This window comes from Triturus cristatus, chromosome 3_2 (genome assembly GCF_964204655.1).
Source record: "Triturus cristatus chromosome 3_2, aTriCri1.1, whole genome shotgun sequence".
NCBI lineage: Eukaryota > Metazoa > Chordata > Amphibia > Caudata > Salamandridae > Triturus > Triturus cristatus.
In genome coordinates this window covers 884839734-884864379 of record NC_140584.1, presented here as the reverse complement: position 1 = coordinate 884864379, position 24646 = coordinate 884839734, and the positions used below count along the sequence as shown (strand labels likewise).

The following is a 24646-nucleotide window of genomic DNA, read 5'->3' as shown; positions in this document are numbered from 1 at the left end:
CCGGGAGTCAGTAACCTGCTATCGTCCAATCTCTCTCTTAGACTCCCTTGGAAAGGTGGCAGGTCGAGTCATTTTAGAGCAACTGCAAGATTGGGCGGATGATGTCAGGATTATTTCAGATCTACAGTACGGGTTTCGCGAGGGTCTGGGGACCATGGAACAGGCCTTAAACCTCTCACTTCTGATAGATAAGTATGTTTACATCAAAGGAGGAGACCTGTACATGGTCTATGTGGATTTATCGTCCGCATTCGATTGCGTTTCCCACTCCAAGCTTTGGACATTACTGGTTGATATGGGGGCTCCATTGAATTTGGTCAAGTTCGTGAGGGAACTTTACTCAAATGCCACTGCAAGAGTGCGTTATGGGGTGGGGGGGGGAGTTGACGGAAGAGTTCCCAGTAGAAAAAGGGGTTAGGCAAGGGTGTGTCCTGGCCCCTTTCCTCTTTACACTGTATAATAATGGGCTGGTAAGAGAGATGAAGGGGTGCCAGGATCTTCCAATGGTGAACAATCGTCCAATACCCGCACTCCTTTATGCAGACGATACCGTCATTTTAGCTCATACCCCCCGTGAACTTCAAAGGAATTTAGACAGTTATTCCACATTTATGGCAGGCCTTGACCTGAAGATAAATATCAGTAAAACCTTTGTCATGAGGGCAAGTTGTGGCCACAAAAGCATAAGTAAAATGAGGGGTATCTATATGAACCAAGAAAAAATAGCGACTACACAAAAATACTCCTATTTAGGCATAACAATAGATCACAAACTATCCTGGAAACCGGCTGTAGAAACGAGAAAACTTCTTTTCTTAAGAACAACTACAGCCCTTGTTAATTTTACCAGGAAGTTGGGAAATAGATCTCCCCCTGAAATTATTGCGATCTATAAAGCTAAATGCTTATCTGTGGCTTTGTATGGGGCGGGTCTCTGGGGCTACGTGGGTACGGATAGCATTCAGAGAGTTGAAAATTATTTTCTGAGGTTTCTTGCAGTTCCTGGGAGTGTGGGCACCTTGGCTTGTCACACAGCTGGGTCTTGTACATGTGACGGACCTAGCCACAGTTGAACCTCTTTTATTATGGCGCAGGATTTGGACTTCGGATAAAGCAACCCTTACCCAGTCTATTCTATCTGACTGTCTAACCATGGACAATGCTTGTAGATCTAGGTGGTTGTGGTACATTGCGAGATTTTTTCACGACTTGGGTTGGGATAAATATTATCATAATCCCTCCTCAATACGTGAGGTTTCGAGGAAGGCCCTAAAAAAGAAAGGTCTCGCCCATCTTGAGGAGCTGAGACTGATGAGCGAAGCCGGTAAACCTTCTGTTACCCACAGCTTAATGATACAATTGGTACCTACAATACAACCGTACCTCACTTTTAATACCACGAGTTATGAGCGTTATCTACTGGTAAGATTTAGGATGAACTTCTTCCATTGAATGGTTGCATTTCCAGCGCGAAACAACTGGGCTAAAGTACTTTCTACCTGTCCCTGTGATGACACTTCTTTACAATCGACTTTGCACACCATTCTTTTTTGTAAATTCTATACTGAACCCAGGAAAAAATGGCTTATTCCATTCCTGAGGCATATTGGACACAGACAATGTCGCCCAGCTTTACTTTTTTTTACAGATGCTGGAGGGAGGGCAGTTGGTATTTATAGTAGTTAGCTTTCTTAAATGTATTGTTTGCCATCGTAGGAATTTAGATTAGTATTGCACGGAGACAAGTTTTGTAATTTATTAATATAAATATGTAATGTCATTTTTAACTTTAATGGATTTATTATGTTGGTTGTGAATCGTCTTAACTAAAGATTAAATAGTTGATTTGTAAATGCCCTTCTCTGTTTCCTTGTAAAAGATTAGGTGGGGCATACATTTTTTTCTTTTTTAAATTTGTAAATTTGTAAATATCATGTTTTTTATTGTACTTATGTATTTAGGTTCGGTATTTTTATTGTATGTTTTTATGTATGATCATTTTATTGTATGCTTTTATGATTTGCAATCAAAATTGAAATAAAGCAAGAATTGATTGATTGATTGATTCAAGTGCCAGAGGAGAAATGTAAATGTAGTGCATTTATATAGCGCTTCGCACACCCCCGAAAGCGTCTCTCAGGCGCTGTGCACATACCGCTGTGGAACCCTTCCTGGCCTTTCCCTGTGAAGTGCCCACTCCTGTGCACCCCCAAGGTGAAGCCAGGCATCCTAGCGCTTTTGGGGCCGTTGTGGAGATTAAGCAAGCTATTGCCCAGAGTTGCAGAGTGGGACCCATGATTAGAATAGGCACCGAGGCGAGAATTATTGGGTCCGGGGAAATTGAACCCAAGACCCGCCGAGGCGGGAATTGAACCCTGGTCCGGGCCAGACCTCTGCATCAGGGTCTGCCTCTCTAACCATTGAGCCACACTTCTCCAGAAATAGTATGAATGCTGGTGCTGGGAGCCAGTTAAACCAGCTCCCTGAAAAGTCCACCACATTAGAGGCCAGGAAGCGGAAAAAAAGGGATCCAGGTGGCTAGGGCTTGCCACCAGAAGCAAAAGGAGTCCAAGATGGAGTAAAACTGCCCAACGGTACCTTTGACAACCGATCTGAGTTCACCCCCTGACCCCCCTTCCCCCCAGAGCACTATCAGATCGTCTGACACTCCGCTTGGCTGCCAGACCACTCCCGGGGTTGGCCAGGGCCTGGGAGTCGCCACAAGGAGATATTGGTCAAATTTTTCTGGGAGGGTTTGTGGAGCCCCCAGAGCTAACAGGGCCCTTGGACCCCATCCCCTGGGCTGACTATCACCAGTAGGGGTCTGAGACTCTAAACTATGGGCCCCCTGCTGCCAAATTAGAGCAGGAGCACTGTTGCACTCATGAGGAAGAAGAAGGGGCCTGAAACTCCAATATTTGCTAGGCCACGGGTAGTGTTGCCGCACAAAGTTCCATAGCACTGCCCCCGAGACGGCGGGGCCACCACCAGCATGGAAAAAGAGTATGGTGAGCTGCAGGAGCGGCGCCCCTACCTCGAAAGAGACCCAGAGAAGTTTTCTTTTAAGTGCTGCCCCTAAGTTTGAAGGGTTCTGGAAGAGAAAACTACCCCAGGGATTACCAGCATTTTCAAGCGCTCGCCAGGCTAAACCTGGAGCTCTACAGCTTGGAGTGCAATTCCCTATAGGGGCTAAGTGTATGGCTGCAGCTGTTGTGACCTGAAGGTGTCGTAAGAAAGGCACATATATAAGTCTACATGTTGTGTGAAAAAAAAAATGCAATTTTCTCAAGGAGCTATTTTTATAAATGTGTTTTCATGGGTTGAAAGTCTATAAAAAGCACAAAGACACATATGATGATAATTTTTAAATGCTCTATTGATAGAATAATATTGACAGTGATTACTGATCAAAGTGCGTGAATTTACACATGGTCATTTATTAAATATTACATTAGCTTCTAAAATGTTTCTGACATGTGGTTTCTTGATCTTCACTTTGACAGTCAATAGACTTACCTTTAGGATGTCAGAGGTGATTACGCAATGTCATCAAATGTATTTTCACCAGCCTAATGTAATTATGTAAATTACAGCGTAGCGTGTGTGTAATAAATTTACTTTTCCTTTCAATAAATAAAAAGCATAGGCTGGACAAATATTTGAGTATTATTGCATATCACTGAATGGCGATTTGTAGCCTACACCAACTCCCTCGAATAGGACTGCTCTGCTCCGCTACCCTGAGAGAGTTGAGCACTACAAGGGGTGTTTGGTTCCAAGTGGGGGGCAAATGTGGACCCATTACTTCTCTCACTTTTACATAATCCCCCTTTTTGCACTTGCTCTGTGCTTCTGTGGAGTATTGTAGATATGAAAACTAGCATTGGGTTTATATAATTATCTTGTGTAAAAAGGCAGTCTTCTGCTGGATTATTTCAAAACATAGGGTGTTATTGTAACTGGATTATAAGCGGTTTTAATGCAGCATTTATACATAAACAATTATTTATCTCATGGGATAAATTGCTTGTGTTTTCAGCCTCTTCTGAGCCAGTAGAAACATCGCGCTGGACTGAAGAAGAGATGGAAGTGGCTAAGAAAGGTAAAATAGAAAATATATCAACTTTTATGGTTGTGGATTTCTTTTCTGCATGAATCTACAAGCAAAGCTACACCTCTTGACCTCTTCTCTCCCTTCTTTGAGAGAGCGAGAGAGTAGTAGTCACGGAAAAACATAACCTGCCGTCTTTTTAATGTTTACCTTTTTACTTTAAAAAAAAAAAAGATTTTTTTTATTGAAAAGAGCTGTTATCCTGTCTAATTTATTTTTTATGTGCGACTGTTTCTTCTGCTTCTGCGGTATTTCCATTATTCATGAGCTAGATGACAGTCACACAGCAGTTGAGAGATTGACTAATAATGGAGTGCCTAGTTTTCTATTGAATATGAAGAAAAGTAGGCTGATTAAGATTAAAAATGCAATGGACTGTTATACCTCCCATCCTTATGGTCCTATTTTCCTTGCTGCTTCTTTTTTCCACAGTATAGGCTTGGTACTTTCCACATGGTCCTTAACCCCTTCGCTGCTAGGCTTTCACCCCCCTCCCGCCCGTGCTAAGCTTTTTTTGGGCTGTTTGGGGTAGTGCGCGCTTAGGCCCCTGTAACTTTTTAACCATATAAGGTATCCACGCCAAATTTGCGTCCTTTTCTTACAACATCATGGGGATTCTAAAGGTACCCAGGTTTTGTGGATCCCCCTGGAGGGGTCCCAGAAATTAGCCAAAATACAGCTATATTTTGGTTTTTGGGGGAAAAATTGGAAAAACGGGCTGCAAATGAAAGCGTCTGGGTTTTTCTCTGCAAATGGTAAAAGGGTTTGTGGGGCTGAAATCACAATTTTCCTAGCTTTTAGGGAATGACAGACTTTTGTCAGAAAACCAACATTTTTTTTTACAGTTTTGGCATTTTTCTGGGACATAGCCTATTTTTGCTATTTTTGGTGCTTTCAACCTCCTTCCAGTTAATGGTAGAAATGGGTGTGAAAGCAATAATGGATCCTGGAAAGCTATACATTTTAGAAAAGTAGACAAAATTCTGAATTCAGCAAAGGGCCATTTGTGTAGATCCATCAAGGTTTATTTATAGAAACTAACAGTTAAATATAGGAAAAACTGAAAATTAGTTGAAAAAAACAGCCTTTTGTGTCAACGTTTTCACCTGTAACTTCTTCTAATTATGACAGCTATTTGAAAGCAATATACAGTTACATCCGCTGGACCTTCCTGGTTGTGGGGATATATAGGACTTGTAGGTTCACCAAGAACCCGACGAACCCAGTCAAAAACTGAGCAGCAATTTGCAATGGTTCTTTATGATGTTCCGGGTATATAGCAATTATTGTGGGAAAATGTGTACATGGAAAAATCGGTATGAAAGACAGCTTTGTATTTCTGAAATGGGAACACATTATAGAGTTTAGAAACAGTACATATTTGCACATTTTCGAAATTGGGAATACTTATACTAGCATGAGAATTATTGGTCATTTTTTAAAATGACTTATTTTTTTTACACAATGTCTTTCATTTGGAAGGCAGAAATGCATCAAAAATCAATAGGTAACAACAGTTGCTTTACAAATCTGATTTACCGTAAGTCTCCCGATAAAAATGGTTCCTCACTTGTGTGGGTAGGCATAGTGCCCACGACAGGAAATGGCTCCAAACTCAACAGAAACACACCACATTTTCACAATGAAAATGTACCCTTTTTTTTTGCTAAGTGTCTAGCTGTAGTTTAACAGTAGTTCTGCCGGCACCTAGGGAAACCTAGCAAACCTATACATTTTTGAAAATTAGACACCCAGGGAAATCCAGGATGGGGTGATTTGACTGCCTCCCACCAGGTTCTGTTACCCAGACTCCCTTGCAAACCTAAAGAATTGTAAAAAAAAAAAAACAAATTTTCCCCACATTTCTGTGGTGGAAAGTTCTGAAATCTGCGTGGATCCACACATTTCCAACCACCCCGCATTCCCCAAAGTCTTCCGAGAAAAATGGTACCTCACTTGTGTGGGTCGGCCTAGTGCACGCGACAAGAAACGGCGCAAAACGCAATGTGGACACACCTCAATTTCGCAGTGAAAAAGACCCTTTTTTGGCAAAGTGCTTAGCTGTAGTTTTTGAACTCTAGCTCTGCCGGCACCTAGGGAAACCTACCAAACCCACACATTTCTGAAAACTAGACACCCGGGGGCTTCCAGGGAGGTATGGCTTGCGTGGATCCCCCAACATTTCCTTACACAGAATCCCCTGCAAACCTCAATTGTAGCTGAAAAAAATCACTTTTTTCACACATTTTTGTGTGGGAAAGTTGTGGCATCACCGGGCTCACACAAATTTCCCACCACTCAGCGTTCCCCCAGGTCTCCCGATAAAAATGGTGCCTCACTTGTGTGGGAGGCCCAAGTACCTGCGCCAGTCCACGCACACCACACTGCCAGCCAAGCGCAAGTTCACTCACACCGCCAGCCAAGCGCCAGTCCATGCACACCGCCAGCCAAGCACCAGTCCAAACACACTGCCAGCCAAGTGCCAGTACAAACACACTGCCAGCCAAGCGCCAGTCTACGCACACTGCCAGCCAAGCGCCAGTGCACGCACAGCGCCAGCCAAGCGCCAGTCCATGCACACCACACCACCAGCCAAGCGCCAGTCCACACACACCACCAGCCATGTGCCAGTCTGCGCACACCACACCGCCAGCCAAGCGCCAGTCCCCACACACCGCCAGCCAAGCGCCAGTCCCCACACACCGCCAGCCAAGCGCCAGTCCACACACACCGCCAGCCAAGCGCCAGTCCACACACACCGCCAGACAAGCGCCACTCCACGCACACCGCCATCACAATTAGGATTTTTTTTATATAAATAAGAAAAAACAAATTGCAAATAGGTACATATCTACTAACACAAAAACTGAAACTAAATGCACTACAAAAATGCCAACCTTGAAACTGAACAAAAAATATTAAACAATAGAGGCCAGGCAGTTCACTTTACCACTCATGGATGCTCCCCAAAATTCTTTTGCGTGTGGTACATTCTAAAACAAGCCAGTACACACAGCCCAGGGTTAGGCCACTCTGAGCAGTACATACGAGTCTCCTTCCGCATACCTCTTTGCTAACAGACTCTACATCTCCTACTGGGAAAGTCTTTTGAGGGTGTGGGAGGAATGTGATCAGGAAAGTGGCGATCTTTCAATCTAGCGCTGACGTCATGGGGAAGCGGGGAGGGGGGGTTCGGGGGTGGCAGCGGAAACTCTTCCGCTGCCATCCCCCTATGTGGTGCCAAAATCGATGCCCCAGGGAAGAAGCGCCAGCGCTTCCCACAGAGGCTGTGCTCATGACTGGGTGGTTCCGTCACAAGCACAGCCCAACTGATGCTCATGACAGAACCGCTCCGTCATGAGCATCGAAGGGGTTAAGTATTTTTTCAAGAGCTTGAATTGGTTATGAGAGAGGCAATTCCGAGGAGAAAGTGGTGCTTGCGTACTCAGGTTTGAGAGTGAAACATTTGTTCACCATTGGTTAGCACAGCAAATTTGAAAATTGAGAACCGGAACTCCGTTGGACAGCTTTGGCAAGCATGATAGGCAACTCATTTTCAATGGTTTTCATCTGCATTATACTAGCAAAGCTGTGAACTCAACTGTTTTTGTGATGATGTCAGCACTATGTGGCATACTGCTGATGGGAGACCAGGCTCGAACATACCTCATTTGTGTCCCACCTGTCAAGGCCTCAGATAAAAAGCTGTACGCATTCCTCCTTGTAAAGCCTTCAGAACCGCTCTTGAAATGTGTCTAAAGCAAACAGTAATTATTATTCATATTCCATAGATGCATTACTCTTTCAAAGGGTACTATATGTGATGCAACTTGGGGTGCAAGTGGAAGATAGAGTTGAGGAGAACTGTGATGGAGTATTGGGTAGGGTATGCCTACTTTTGGTGATAACTGTACCATGTAGCACCTCTTTCCTGCTAATCTCATTATTTTATTGTCTGTGGTTCAGGGTTCAAACGGGATAGCTCATCTGATTCTGCCTGAGTTTTTGATCTGAATTAGAGCGTCCTAGATGTTCATTGGTTTCTATCCCACCCATATCTACAGTAAATTTAGTTTTAAAGGTGTTCAGAGTCTCGTCATCTGGTTCAGCATGGCTACCAGTGGTTTGACAGTCTGTCCAGCAGGTCTTTGTTCCAGTCAGACCCCAGTAATGGACCTAACTGATCTCACAAGATTTATAGTTTTCAAAGGGCAGGGATTTTGAATTGACTACTACCTGTGATAAGGGTACAGTCATGAATTGGTCAAAATCTGCATCTGGTGGGGACACTCTGGGATACGAGCACCCAGTACATGCTCGAACAATCAAAACGTAATATTGGTATTTAGCGTAAGTATCCAAGCACACATTGAAAATAATATATGCCCTCTGTCCATATGGACTAGGGTGATTAAGGAATGAGGGTGGTGTGCCTGCAGCCAATGAGACACAACCCAAAAGACTATTGGTGATTTCCTGGAAACATCTCTGGAACTCCCTATCTCAGGTTGCTTTATGTGGATTTATGGCCAATAGCGCTGCATGGTTCCTGAGGCTAATGAGCCATTTATGTTTACCATTGCCCAGTGTACTAGTAAAAACAAAGGAAATGATCCGTTTTCACTCAGACAGGGAACCCCTACTCTAGATTAAATCAGCGACCTAATGTCCTCCACCCAACGTCGAGGGGTAATTTGGATATACTTGTGTTGGAAGCTGGCTCTATATGTGGTAAGCCACTAGGTGGCTATAATGTGCCCAGAGTCCAGGGGTTCCCCAAAAGTGTACAGGGCTCAATGTAAAACCCATAATGCTCTGTTAGTGGTAGTGTGGGCAAGCAGCCTTAGGCCTAACGCAGAGGAATATAATATATGTTCGAGGCATATGAGCTGCAGATTATACACTGTGCATAGATCGCAATCTGGTGTTGGGCCCGGATGTTTGCAGTTTGTTTTTCTTCTTGGACAGTCTTTGGAAGTCACGAGTTCGGTGACTCCTCCTTCGGTCCGTACTGCGCATGGGCTTCGGCTCAATCCTCAGATTGTTTTTTTCCGCCATCTGGCTCGGATGTTATACTTCGTGCTCCGGCTTCGAACCTTTCCAGTTCGACCTTCGACAAAAAATCCTCGTCCATCGAGATTCTTCAGACGAAAATCGGCTTCTTCATCTCTCTCTTCGGCACTTCCTCGATTCCAGGCATCGGCAGCGGCCTTCGGGCCTATCTCGACTCCGGTCTCGGCCGATGGAAAGGACTCCCTTCAAGAAGTGCCCAAAATGTGGGTCTAAATTTCACCACACCGATCTCCATCAGGTGTGCAACCTCTGCCTCTCTCCCGAACACGAGGCCCGAGACTGCCCCGCCTGCAAGTCTTTTCGATCGAAAAAGACTATTCGGGATCGACGAGCTTGACGCACCATGGCGCACTCATCGACCTCGGCTCCACCGGACATCTTCGGAGAAGACACAGGGGCTTCGGGACAGCAGCACACCGAACAGGAGGACGTCGTCGTCAGCGCTTCCGAAGCCGACGACTCCGACGTGGAGATCACACCGGCGCAGAGGGTCGTGAGTACTCCACCCCCTCCCGCGCCCATACCGAAAGAGACTCCGGTTACCCCTTCGCCTCCGGGCCTAGGGAAAACCAAGCATACCGCTTCCATCACCCCACCTTCGGGCCTGGTGAAAAAGCATCACAAGTCTCCTGGCGGTTCGGGCTCGAGCCAGCCTCCTAGCGGCGACGAAAAACACCCTTCGGCACCGAAGAAAACCAGCTCCGTTCTGAAGCCATCTGTGCCGAAACCTGGCCTCTCGGTGCCGACCAAACATAAGTCCCTCGGCACCGACGCTTCCGTGTCGAAGCCTGCCTCGGCGCCAAACAAAAAATCGGAGGCCCCGAGAAAGCATGGCACGGATAAACCAACAAAGCCCTCGGTTCCGAAAACATCGGCACTGGTAGAGGAATCGGTGCCGGAGGAGCTTTTCACACCAGATCCTCTTCAAAAGACTTTAACAAAGGATCCAAAGACTGGACATTTAACTTTGTCTTCCAAGAAAAGACATTTAGACAAGCCAACTCCTCCTCCACCACCAAAACGGAAGGACTCTGCCACATCCCTATTCAGAGTACCCTCCCCACCACCTCCACCTCCTCCACCTCCTCCACCTCCTCCACTCCCTCCATCTCCGCCCCCACCTTCTCCACCCTTGCCTCATCGCTCTCCAATCCCGTCTCGAGACCCTGATGACCAAGGGGATCCATTCTATGATCCAACAGATGTCCCGCAGGACCCCACTCCTCCGGAAACACCTAACCCATGGGAGGATTATCACAATCCAGATGTCCCAGATGTGCCTCAGGATGATCTTTATCCATCCAGGCCATCTCCACCAGAGGACTCCCTGGGGTTCCACCACCTCTTACAACGGGCGGCACATTATCATGGGGTGGAGTTACACAGTGATCTAGTTGCGGAAGACTTCCTACTTGACACGTTTGACATAGCAGACAAATCTACCGCTATATTACCCATGCTTAAGGGGGTGACCAAACATGCGACAGAGGTTTTCAAAGACCCCGTCAGAGCTAGGGTCTTAAACCCCAGAATAGAAAAGAAATACAAGGCAGCCCCCACAGATCCTGCCTATATTAAAGGACCTGCGCCCCTAGACTCATTAGTGGTATCCACAACTAGGAAGCGCTCCAATTCTCAGTCATCTGGTGAAGCTCCGCCACCCGATAAGGAGTCCAAGCTCCTAGACGCGTCAGGCAAACACACTGCCTCGCAAGCTGCCAATATGTGGCGCATCGCCAACACGCAAGCGTTGCTGGCGCGGTACGACAGAGCACACTATGATGAGCTGGAGGCTCTTATGCAACACCTCCCTGAGAAATATAAAAATAAGGCTAATCAACTGATACAAGAGGGAAAAATTATTACCAACACCTCTATTAAATGTGCCCTTGACGCAGCAGACACAGCTTCCAGGGCTATAAACACCAGTGTTCTGCTTCGCCGCCACGCCTGGCTCAGGATCTCAGGCTTTAAACCAGAGGTCCAAGCGTCTATACTAAACCACCCTTTTGACCAACAACACTTATTTGGCCCAAAAGTAGACGAAGCCTTGGAAAAAATGAAGAAGGATACAGATACGGCGAAGTCTATGGGAGCACTACAATCACACACCCCTAGACGCTCCTTTCGCCGTTCCTCCTTTCGAGGCTCTGGCAGAGGTTACTCTTCCGATAACGCCTCCACATCCTATAAGTCCCCTCCTCAAAATACCTTCACAAAGAGCTATCAAAGAGGTGGATATCGAGGAAACAATAATAAAGGCAGGGGCAAAACCAACACCGCCCGTTCTGCCACACCGCCCACACAATGACTTTCCCCCGCTCCCCCCCAGACCATTCCACTCCGGTCGGGGGCAGACTACAAGACTTCCTTCAAACCTGGGAGACCATAACATCAGACAAATGGGTGACCCAAATTATTCGGTCAGGGTACTGTCTCGAACTAACTTCTACCCACCCAAATATTCCACCCAGACACCGTGCGATGTCACAAGAACATACCACACTTCTGAAACAAGAGGTACTCTCCCTCCTGCAAAAACAAGCTATAGAGCAGGTCCCCGTCAATCAGCAGAATTTAGGGGTCTACTCTCTGTACTTGCTAATACCAAAGAAAGACGAGACCCTACGGCCCATTCTAGACCTCCGGCCTCTAAATGCATATATCCATTCAGACCATACTTTCATATTCCAATACACCCTGCTCACAGAAAGTACCTCGATTTGTGGTGGACGGCCAACATTATCAGTTCAAGGTTCTCCCCTTCGGGGTCACAACCCCACCACGGGTGTTTACCAAATGCCTGGCAGTAGTGGCGGCACACCTCAGAAGACAGAACATTCACGTCTTCCCCTATCTGGACGACTGGCTCATAAAAGCCGCGTCCTACCACCAGTGTGTGCAGCATACAAACACTACCATTCAACTACTCCTCCAGCTAGGCTTCACGGTGAACCACCAAAAGTCCCACTTGATACCGTCTCACACAAAACAATACCTCGGTGCCACTATAGACACCTCAAGAGCCATAGCCTATCCCAACTCAGCCAGAATCGCAAGCATACAAGCCTTGCGCCAAAGATTCCTTCTTCAGCACTCTCTCCTAGCAAGAGTGTTCATGAAACTAATAGGGATGATGGCATCTTGCATCTTCATAGTGCCTCATGCAAGACTTCACATGCGTCCACTCCAAGAGTGCCTAGCACGCCAGTGGAACCAGGCCCAGGGACAGCTGACGGATCTGGTGTTGGTGGACGGTCGCACCCATCGCTCTCTGCAGTGGTGGAATACCACAAACCTTTCCAAAGGGCAACCGTTCCTGGACCGGGTTCCTCAGGTGATTCTAACAACAGACGCATCGCTCTCCGGCTGGGGAGCGCACCTATTACACCTCACAGTGCAAGGTGTATGGACGCCACAACAGAGGTTACTCCACATCAATCATCTGGAGTTATTGGCGATCTTTCTAGCCCTGAAATCGTTTCAGAAACAAATCTCAGCCAAGGCAGTCCTCATTCGCACAGACAATATGACTGCAATGTATTATATTCAAAAACGGGGGGACACACTCTCCCCAGCTCTCTCGCTTAGCACAGAGCATATGGAGATGGGCAATCCCACAAAAAATCTTTCTCCTGGCACAACACGTCCCAGGTATACAAAACACCATGGCAGATCTGCTCAGCAGACAAACGCAGCAAATGCACGAATGGGAACTGCATCCACAAGTTCTTCACCCATTCTTTCACAAGTGGGGGCATACTCAGATAGACCTCTTCGCCACCTACGAAAACAAAAAATGCCAAGCTACGCCGCCAGATACCCACACCCATTGTCCAAAGGAAATGCAATATGGATGAACTGGTCAGGCAAATTTGCATACGCCTTTCCACCTCTCCCGCTAATTCCATTAGTGGTAAGGAAGCTACAACAGCACTCCCTCACACTCCTTCTGGTAGCCCCAACATGGGCCAGACAGCCGTGGTACTCCACACTACTACAGCTCTCGGTGGTACCACATCAAAAACTGCACCTGTCCCCATGCCTCCTAACCCAGAACCATGGAGAGATCAGGCACCCGGACCCAGCTCAGCTCAACCTTGCGATCTGGCTCCTGAAATCTTAGAATTTGGATACCTTAATCTTCCCCCTGATTGCATGAACATTATCAAGGAAGCCAGACGTCCTACCACTCGAGCATGCTATGCCGCAAAGTGGAAGAGATTTGTTGTGTTCGAGGCATGTGGGCTGCTGAATTCATATCTGTGCATAGATCGCCGCCTAGTGTTGGGTCCGGATGTTTGCACGTTGTTGTCCTGGAAGAGTCTTCGAAGTATCCTTGGATAGGTGACTCCTCCCCTGGACTACAGTGCGCATGGGCATCCTCTCCATCCTCAGATTGTTTTTTTCCGCCATTGGGTTCGGATGTGCTATCTTAGCTCAAGTTAGGAAAATATTTTGTCGAGGCCAAAAGGCCTTTAGTTCGCGTCGGTACTGTTTATCGATCGGGTTTCGATATAATCTTGTTAGTTTACTAACTTTCAGCACCGACTTTTTTCGCATTTACCTGTCCATCGACTACTTCGACGATGGAATCGAGGACGCCATTCAAAAGGTGTCCGGTATGCAATGCGAAGTACCCACACATCGACGTCCATCCGGTGTGCAACAAATGCCTTTCGCCGGACCACGACGAATCGACATGCATGGCCTGTGCCCGGTTCCGTTCCAAGAAGACTCTACGGAATCGACGAGCGGCGAGACTCGAGGCGCAGCACGCGGCACCGGCCCCAACAGACATCTTCGACGAGGCCGAAGACGTCGAGGAATTAGAAGTCTTGCCCTCCAGTCCCGTTTCCGAACACGAACCCGGATCGGACGAGGTAGACGAGTCACTCTTCCAAAGAGGTGAAGACGACACCGAGGTAGGAGACGACGAGGAGGCCTTAGGGGCCGAAGAGAGTAGCTCCAATGATGAACAAGGCCTACCTGTTCAAACCGAAGAAACACCAGTGCCACAGACTATGGTTCCGGTCGAGGGATCGCCTTCGGGCCTTACCCGAGACCCATCCCGCAGTTCTTCGGCCCCGCCCTCGGGCCCGGCCTCGGACGTTCAGCGGCAGCCATTACTGCATAAACCAGCTGGTTTCCCTACCGCAAAACCGAAACCGAAAGCTGCTCCGGTTCCTCAGAAACCGAAACTGAAAGTGGCGCTGGTCGGATCGAGGCCTTCCACGCCTTCGACGCCAGCGCAACGCGTCGGCACCGACCGCACCAAGAGAGACTTCGGTGCCGAACTTGAAGCGGGCGACGTCGGAGTCGACAAACGGAAAAAGGCCATCGGCACCGACAAACCTGCTCGGCTACCGGCACCAACGACACCGAGGGCCGTACCGCCTGCTGCGTCTCGCATCGCTCCCTCGACGACACCTAAGCCTCACGTATCGAAGACTTCAACGGTGATCTCTGCACCTCGACTCGATGAACCGCCGGCACCGAAAAAATCCACGGCCGCCTCTACGAACCTGGCCGGTGCCAAAGCCTCAAAGACGCCCCAAGTACGACCTGGTGCGACGCAAGGCAGCAAAACCACGGCTGTCCTCCAGGACACGTCGGGTTCCGGTTCGATCGGAGCTCCAGCAGCCTCTTCGGTGCCGGCCAACATTACCTTCGGCTTGCCTCCGTCGACAATCCCAAAAATGTTCCAACTCAGGACACGGGTCACCCAAACTACGGTCACACCTGCTGAGACGTCTCCGGCACGTGTCATCGACGCCGACACTGGCAGGATGATTCTCCACGACCGAAGGATAACTTCGGAGCCGCCATTGGACCCTTTCAGGATCCCACTAAAAAGGAAGTTGCCTGTAGAATCAGAACCTCTCCTTTATGAACCTTTCCATTCATCCTACCAGGATCCACACCGGTTCTCCCCCACACGCTCCGACACGGATGCATTGGAGGACTACATGGATGACCAAGTCCCCTACCATGTAGACACAGACCCTGATGACCAGCAGGACCCTGATCAAACTTGGGGCGACCCTGCAGACCCCAGTGCACCTCTCGATGCACAGGACCCACAACTCTATGGGGCAAAAACATCTCCTACGGAGGATACTGCGGCGTTCAACGCTCTTATTGAACGTGCTGCAAATAACCATGGGGTACAGCTTCACTCTGATACCATCGAAGATGACTTTCTAATGGACACCTTTGCATCCTCAGAAAGACATGTAAAGACTCTGCCAATGTTGAAGGGGGTCCTCAAACCAGCCAAGGACATTTTCAAGGAACCCACCAGGGCACGAGTGATAAACCCCAGGATTGATAAGAAATACAGATCAGCACCTGGGGATCCTACTTACATCAGAGGCCAATTACCACTCGACTCCATCGTCGTAGCGAATGCACGCAAGAGGGAAAACTCGCAAACGACAGGTGACGCTCCTCCCCCGGACAAAGAGTCCAAGGTGTTAGAGACCTCTGGCAAGCGAGTTGCCGCCCAAGCTGCCAACATATGGCGCATAGCCAACACTCAAGCGCTCCTTGCTCGTTATGATAGAGCGCACTATGACACACTGGAGCAAATATTCCAACATCTCCCTGACCAGTTCAAGGAAGGCGCAGAAATGCTCATCAGAGAAGGACAGCTACTCACGAATGCTTCCATCAAATGTGCACTAGATGCTGCAGACACGGCTGCCAGAGCCATAAACACAAGCGTCATGCTGCGACGACATGCCTGGCTACGGATCTCAGGATTCAAGCCTGAGGTACAAAACAATATACTCAACCAGCCCGTCAACCCCGACTATTTATTCGGGCCAGAGGTTGACACCACCCTCGAAAAGATAAAAAAGGACACAGACACTGCAAAGTCTATGGGCGCCCTACAAACTCAGTCCTTTCGGAGCGGCTCCTTTCGTCGCCCAGGAAACAAGGGAGCAGGTAGAGGACAGGGGTCACAACAAACATATAACAAAGGCAATACACAGACCACCTACGATAAAAACACCCGAGGTGGATATCGTGGCTCCAGTACAAAGGGCAGAGGACGTGGCTACGGCAACACCAGGTCCTCCCCCAAGAACAAGCAGTGACGCCCTCTCCCTTCCTCCCGACCACATAACACCTGTCGGGGGAAGGCTACAAAGGTTCCTGTCCACGTGGAACTCCATCACCACGGACAGGTGGGTCAAAGATATTGTAAAATACGGTTACTGTCTGGAGTTAACCTCCACTCCACCCACAATACCACCAAGAAGCCGTCCTATGTCCTCAGAGCACTTAACGCTCTTACAGCAAGAGGTGCAAAGTATGCTTCTAAAAGGCGCTATAGAGGTCGTACCCATCCACGAGCAGGGTACGGGAGTGTACTCCCTCTACTTCTTAATTCCAAAAAAGGACGGGTCGCTCAGACCTATATTAGACCTGAGACCCCTGAACCAGTACATTCTTTCAGAGCACTTTCACATGCTCACTCTACAGCAAGTCCTTCCGCTTCTCAAGCAGGGAGACTTCCTAGCCACACTGGACCTCAAGGATGCGTACTTTCACATACCCATCCACCCCTCACACAAAAAATACCTCAGGTTCACTGTTCAAGGGCAGCACTATCAGTTCAAAGTCCTTCCCTTTGGCGTGACAACAGCGCCCAGGGTTTTCACGAAGTGCCTAGCTACGGTGGCAGCACATCTACGGAGGCAGCATATACACGTCTACCCCTACCTAGACGACTGGCTCGTTCAAGCGAAGTCAGCCCAGCAATGTGCAAGCCACATGTCCCGCACCATTCACCTTCTTCACAGTCTGGGATTCTCACTAAATTACCCAAAGTCCCATCTCCAGCCCGCACACGTACAACAGTACCTAGGTGCGACTATAGACACTCTGGCGGCCACAGCTCAGCCAAATTTAGTGAGGATCAACAGCATACAACTGCTGATCTCCAAGTTCAAACCCAATCACTCACTTCCAGCGCGAGTGTTTATGCAGTTGATAGGCATGATGGCCTCCTGCATCTTCATAGTCCCGCACGCGAGATTACATATGCGCCCACTTCAGGAGTGCCTAGCACGTCAGTGGAATCAGGCTCAAGGACAGTTGAAGGACCTAGTGTTGGTGAGTGGTCGGGCATACAACTCTCTGCATTGGTGGAATCCACAAAACCTTTGCAAGGGCCGACCATTCCAAGAGCCTGTCCCACAGATAGTACTGACAGCGGACGCGTCTCTCCAGGGATGGGGAGCTCATGTACTCCACTACACAGTGCAGGGACTATGGACAACACAACAAAAGAAGTTGCACATCAACCTTCTGGAACTGATGGCAATCTTCCTAGCCATGAAGGCATTCAAAGTACATCTATGCAACAAGGTCGTGTTGATCCGGACGGACAACATGACCGCAATGTACTACATACAGAAACAGGGAGGAACACACTCTCCACAGTTGTCTCATCTGGCTCAGAGCATGTGGAAGTGGGCCATTCAAAGGAACATGTTCCTCATGGCGGAACACCTCCCTGGCAAGGACAACCAGATGGCGGATCTGCTCAGCAGACACAGCCACCAGATGCACGAGTGGGAGTTACACCCATCAGTACTCCAACCGTACTTCCAGCAGTGGGGTCATCCGGAGATAGACCTATTCGCGACAAGCGAAAACGCAAAATGCCAAAGCTTCGCCGCCAGATTCCCACATCCGCAGTCGCAGGGCAATGCGATATGGATGAACTGGTCCGGCAGATTTGCGTACGCTTTTCCCCCAGCGCCATTGATACCGCTGGTGGCTCGCAAACTCCGACAATACTCCCTGACACTCGTCCTAGTTGCTCCCACGTGGGCACGCCAGCCGTGGTACACCACCTTCCTCGAACTTTCCGTGGTGCCGCATCAAAGGCTGCGGATCAAACCCGCGCATTTGACGCAGAACCATGGAGAGGTTCAGCACCCAGATCCGCAACAGCTGAACCTGGCGATCTGGCTCCTGAAGTCCTAGAGTTTGGCTATCTCAACCTGCCACCTGACTGTATGGACATCATCAAGGAGGCCAGGAGACCCACTACCAGAGCTTGCTATGCAGCCAAATGGAAAAGGTTTGTCATTTATTGCGGTAATAATGACATCAACCCGCTGGACGCATCCATCCAAAACATCATCTGTTACCTCCTACACCTATATCGATGCAATCTGGCGTACACCTCTATACGTGTCCATTTGACCGCAATCTCAGCCTATCTGCAAACCAGGCAGCACCTCTCTCTATTCAGAGTGCCTGCCATCAAAGCATTCTTGGAAGGACTCAAACGAGTCATTCCACCAAGCCACCCACCGGCTCCAATGTGGAACCTCAACTTGGTCCTCACACGCCTGATGGGTCCACCCTTTGAACCTCTACACTCATGCGAGATTCAATTCCTTACCTGGAAAGTGGCCTTCCTTGTAGCGATCACTTCCCTAAGAAGAGTTAGTGAACTCCAGGCACTAACCGTTCAAGAGCCATTTATACAGGTTCACGCCAACAGGGTCGTACTACGTACCAACCCCAAATTCATGCTCAAAGTAATATCGCAGTTCCACATGAATCAGACTATTGAACTGCCAGTTTTCTTCCAAAACCCACAAACTGTTGCAGAAAGGGCACTACATACACTAGATGTACGGAGGGCCCTCATGTACTACATCGATAGGACTAAACCCTTCAGGAAGACAAAACAACTGTTCGTTGCCTTTGCCCCACACCACAAAGGTAACGCCATCTCCAAAGCAGGGATAGCCAGATGGATAGTTAAGTGTATTCAAATCTGTTATCAAAAAGCAAAACGCACATTAACTATTCCACCACGAGCCCACTCAACACGTAAGTTGGGGGCTTCCATGGCCTTCCTAGGAAATATTCCCCTGCATGATATATGCAGAGCAGCCACATGGTCCACTACACACACATTTACAAAACACTATTGCGTAGATGTGCAGTCAAAACAGCAGGCAGCTGTAGGACAGGCTGTTCTCAAAGCACTTTTTCAGACCGCTGCAGCTGGCACGGGTAGCCGCCGCCAATAGAGGGCACTGCTATGTATTCTATGCACAGATATGAATTCAGCAGCCCACATGCCTCGAACTGAATATGCTACTTACCAGTATGCATCTGTTCTTGGCATGTAGGGCTGCTGACATTCATATCGCCCTCCCTCCTCCCCGGTGCCTGTCGCAGCTGCAGCTCTCAGAATTACTGCAAGCATGGTCATCACTTTCTGTATCTACTCCATCACTGCCACAATGGCGAAAAACAATCTGAGGATGGAGAGGATGCCCATGCGCACTGTAGTCCAGGGGAGGAGTCACCTATCCAAGGATACTTCGAAGACTCTTCCAGGACAACAACGTGCAAACATCCGGACCCAACACTAGGCGGCGATCTATGCACAGATATGAATGTCAGCAGCCCTACATGCCAAGAACAGATGCATACTGGTAAGTAGCATATTCATTACCGCCGTAACAATACAATCAACCCTTTAGATGTATCCATACAGCACATCATATGCTATCTGCTCCATCTTCAAAGGTGTAACCTGGCATACTCATCCATCCGTCTACACCTAGCAGCAATTGCTGCTTACCTGCAAAACAGACAGCATTTATCACTTTTCAGAGTACCTGCTATTAAAGCCTTCATGGAAGGCCTTAAAAGAGTAATTCCACCCAGGGCACCACCCTCACCTGTGTGGAATCTAAACGTAGTTCTTACAAGGCTAATGGGTCCCCCTTTCGAACCAATGCATAAATGTGAGCTACAGTTCCTCACTTGGAAAACAGCCTTCCTCATAGCTATCACTTCCCTTAGAAGGGTTAGTGAGATACAAGCGTTCACTATAGAAGAACCCTTTTTACAGATACATCACAGCAAGGTGATACTTGGCACAAATCCAAAATTTCTGCCCAAGGTCATTTCCCCCTTCCATCTTAATCAATTGGTGGAATTACCGTTTTTTTTTCTCGCAACCTCAATCTGTTGCGGAAAGGGCTCTACATACACTTGATGTTAAAAGGGCTTTACTGTACTACATACAAAGAACGCAACCTTTCAGGAAGACTAAACAGTTGTTTGTCTCCTTCTCTCCACCGCATAAAGGCAACCCCATCTCAAAATCAGGGATAGGTAGGTGGATTGTAAAGTGCATACAAATTTGCTATCACAAAGCAAAAAGAACATTCTCTTTTCCACCTAAAGCCCACTCTACAAGAAAGATAGGGGCTTCTATGGCTTTTCTAGGGAACATACCCTTAGATGACATCTGCAAAGCAGCCACATGGTCAACACCGCACACCTTCACATAACACTACTGTGTAGATGTGCACTCCAAACAACAAGCTAGTGTGGGCCAGGCTGTACTAAAGACACTGTTTCAAACCACTGCAACGGATACCGGTGGGCGCCGCTAAGGTTGGGTACTGCTATATAATCTATGCACAGTGTATAATCTGCAGCTCATATGCCTCGAACGGAATATGCTACTTACCAGTATGCATCTGTTCTTGGCATGTAGAGCTGCAGATCTATACACGCCCACCCGCCTCCCCGGCTTACCTGTATCCGTTCCAGTCTATCTTATTTAGATACAACACACATGGGTTTCTTACTATTATCACTACGCTACATCTTTTCCCTGCTGGCGAAAAACAATCTGAGGATGGAGCCGAAGCCCATGCGCAGTACGGACCGAAGGAGGAGTCACCGAACTCGTGACTTCCAAAGACTGTCCAAGAAGAAAAACAAACTGCAAACATCCGGGCCCAACACCAGATGGCGATCTATGCACAGTGTATAGATCTGCAGCTCTACATGCCAAGAACAAATGCATACTGGTAAGCAGCATATTCCTTATTGCACATCATTGATCAATAAAGGACAAGCTACTGAAAAAGTAGATCCACATCAATTTGATAAAAATGAGCTTGGTTTGTACTTTAAATCTGATAGAGACATGCAGCTGTAGATTTCTTACCTTTGAACTTCCAGGTGTCAGGCTGTATCCTGAAGATTACTGATAGCAGTACCCCTGCGCGCCTGTAGATGGTGTCAGTCGACTCGGCGTGACATTGCTTCGTGATGTCGGCATCATCAATATAACCGCCACTCCGGCACACTGACGTCTTTTCTTTCCCCATCAGCCAGCGCATATCCGTCAGAGAGCTACCCCCTGTCATTTTTTGACCGGCTTTTTTCGAATTTTTATCAAATTCTTTTTGGTGTATTAAGGATGTCTAGCAAGAAGACCCATGGGTTCAAGCCTTGTGGCACCTGTCACCGTGCTATGTCGGTCACGGACCCCCAACTTCTATGTCTCTGGTTATTGGAGCGCGACCACATCACAGTCTTGCTTCGATTGCTGGGCCATGGTGCAGAAGGCTTTGTGCGAGCGGTCCCAAAAGCTGATCGCGGCCCGGCGCCACAAAGGTCACGTTCCCGGTCTCTGCCGAGAGGAAGGTAAGAGTACAGCTCGGGAAAGTCGAAGTCCTCTTCCCTGAAATCGTTGCGGTCAGGTAAGAAGCACAAGAACTCTAAGAGTGCTTTGTCTTCACACTGTCCGTCATGCAACAAGACAGAGGAACCTCGGCGTTCGAGGCCCTATGCCACGGAACAGGTGCCTGGGTCGGCTCTGCGTTTCCCTCCCTTTCCGGGGCCGGGAGTGACCCCTGCCCAACTCAAAAGCATTTATATGATAGAGACATTTACCCGCAGATTCCTTGACTTTTGAATTCTCCCCGGGGATGGCATTGTATGGCTCTGCGATGACATAGACTCTGGTCAGTGGAGCCATATAAGTCCCCTTCGACATGCAGACGTCAATTTTGTCTTTTCCCCCTCTGTAACGTGGATGCAGAGAAAATATTTTCAGAGTCGATCTAGGAGCCGAAGCAGGTCTGGAGGACATCCTTCTATGGGGAAGTCAAAAGGTAAGGGGCGGTTGAAGTTGCAGCATTCTCACACTTAACTGCATGGGGACTCCCATGTCTCCTCCCTCTCAACGGTTGAGGAGGTCGTACGTTTCTCAGCTCCGCGTCTCCCCGTGTTTCTGGGAGCCGGTGCGTCAATGGCTCAGATGAAGGAATATTATAATTCCTTGCATCTCATCTTTGGGACCCCATCTCCCTCTGGAGTCCCGTTAGGCCCCTATTAGGTGAGAGGGGCACCATCGGAGGGCTTGCCCTTGGTGACGGTTGAGCCGTTGGAGTCGAGCGGTCAGTGCCGCTTTGGTGCACGTCCACAGTCCTGCTACGCTGTGTGATAGGTGATGTCGGAAACAATTTGATGGAGACTTCTAGCTGCTGTCTTCTTACCTGTTTTTGATCATAAAATTTATGGTTGGGTTTTTAGGCTTCATAAAAAGCTCTTCTTCTCCCACAGTGCTTTTTGCATCTGTGTGGAGGTTATATACTGCCTGTCTTTTTGGGTATGTATCTATTTTCACTGTGCTCTACGAGTCCTTGGGAAGTCATGCCTTTTACTTCTTGATGCAGACTTGTGATCAAATTGTGTTTTGTATCACAAGTGTTGTTGCATACGCTTGTTTCTAACGAGGATTAATTTATATAGTATTTCCTTTTAACGTTGTGTCTTTTCCTTATTTAATGTTTAGATACTGCACAAATAGGTGCGTTCCCTTTTCTTCTTTCGCTTGCCTTGGTATTTTAAGCCTAAGGCTCAGAGTCCTGTTCAGATTTTCGGACCATCGATACCTGCTGCCCTGCAGTGAATGTCGGTCAGGTACACTCTGTGTTGTCAGACCACTCAGTCTATTGTGACACTATATATATATATATATATATATATATATATCTATATATATATATATATCTATATATATATATATATCTATATCAGAAGAAAAGCAAGGCGGAAATGCCGGAAAAACGATACAAAAGAAAAAACAACAATGGCAGAGAAAGAGGCGATAATTGAGCAAACTATTATTAATTTGTAAAATGTCACACTATCAAAAGCAGAAAAACAGCTTCTCTCTTTAGGACTTAGTTTTTGCCCTGAAAGTTCCTTTAATTATTCTAATACTAGAATTGACATTTTTTGCTTCATCCGTAAATTAAAATTGAAAAAAATTCTTCACAATTAAATCTGGTTTAGAGACATCTAAGACATCTCAGGCAATGACACCTGAAAACACTGCAGAACTTCAAGCTGCTGATGTACCTGTCTTGCTAGCCCTACATGAACTGTGCAATGAAGATATTACAACACAAACAGGTGTGAATGTTGGAACCAATATCCAAAGCAAACTACAGCCAAAAAGGAGCGGGAACAAGTCCTTTCAAACCTAAGAGCACATTTATACCTATGATGCCCAAGGATGCAGTTGACATTTTCCATGACCGAGTGATTGATGATATTAAAAAATTGTATGCTCAGACTAAGAGAAAGCCCAAGAATACATCTTTTTTAAACAATCAGTATGATCAACTTATGAAAAAACTTGGGAAAAACAACGAAATAATTGTGAATACATCTGATAAGGGAGGCAATATAGTGCTATGGCCGAGAAAGCAGTACATCACAGAAGCAAGAAGACCAGTGTAGTACTGCCCGTGGTGCCGGAGGAGCACCATGATCTTCTGGAGGGCCCCCCCACGGTGGAAGAGATGGGAGATGCTGTCTCCTCGCTGGCGACGGGTAAGGCGCCGGGGCCGGATGGGCTCCCGGCGGAATACTATAAGGCCTACCGCGAGTCCCTGATACCAAAACTCCACAGCCTCTACTTAACAGCTCTGGAGAACGGCACGTTACCGGAGTCGATGAAGGAGGCCTATCTGATTTCCCTGCTTAAGCCGGGCCGCGATGCTACCCAGCTGGGGTCTTACCGCCCGCTCGCCCTGCTCAACACAGACTATAAAATCCTGGCGAAGATACTGGCGGAGAGGCTGGCGCCGGTGGTGCCTGCGCTGATACACGGTGACCAAAACGGCTTCGTGCCTAAACGCAGCACCTCTCTCAATTTGAGGCGGTTCTTTCGAGTCATGGCGGAGAGCACCCGCCTCTGGCCCCGGGCAGGATGTCTGATTTTAGACCTGGAAAAGGCCTTTGATAGCCTGGAATGGGGGTACCTAGTGACTACGCTGTCGCGCTTCGGGATGGGGCTCGGCTTTCTCCAACTGGCGGCTCTCCTGTATAAAGGTCCGACGGTGAGAGTGCGTACTGGCCCATATGTTTCAGAACCCATTAAGGTCGGACGCGGCACCAGACAGGGCTGCCCGCTGTCGCCTCTCCTGTTTGCGCTCGCAATGGAGCCGCTGGCGGCGACGCTTCGTAGGGACCTGGCAGACGGCATTCCGCTGGGGGATGCGGTGCACCAGGTATCCCTTTACGCGGATGACCTCCTAGTCTTTGTTAGGGATGTGTCTTCTATCCCTGTAGACTTGGAACGAGTCTTGTCCACTTTTG

At 48.0% G+C, this 24646-nt stretch overlaps 1 protein-coding gene across 33 annotated transcripts in view; it reads left to right on the top strand.

Moving 5' to 3' along the window:
* NCOR1 (nuclear receptor corepressor 1) overlaps positions 1–24646 on the top strand; it is a 1832391-nt gene that overhangs the window by 705923 nt on the left and 1101822 nt on the right. For all 33 annotated transcript variants that reach the window (XM_085649294.1, XM_085649293.1, XM_085649281.1 and 30 more), the window contains one exon: positions 4040–4102. In XM_085649294.1, the coding sequence (XP_085505420.1) occupies positions 4040–4102 (63 nt within the window). The remainder of the gene's footprint in view (positions 1–4039; positions 4103–24646) is intronic.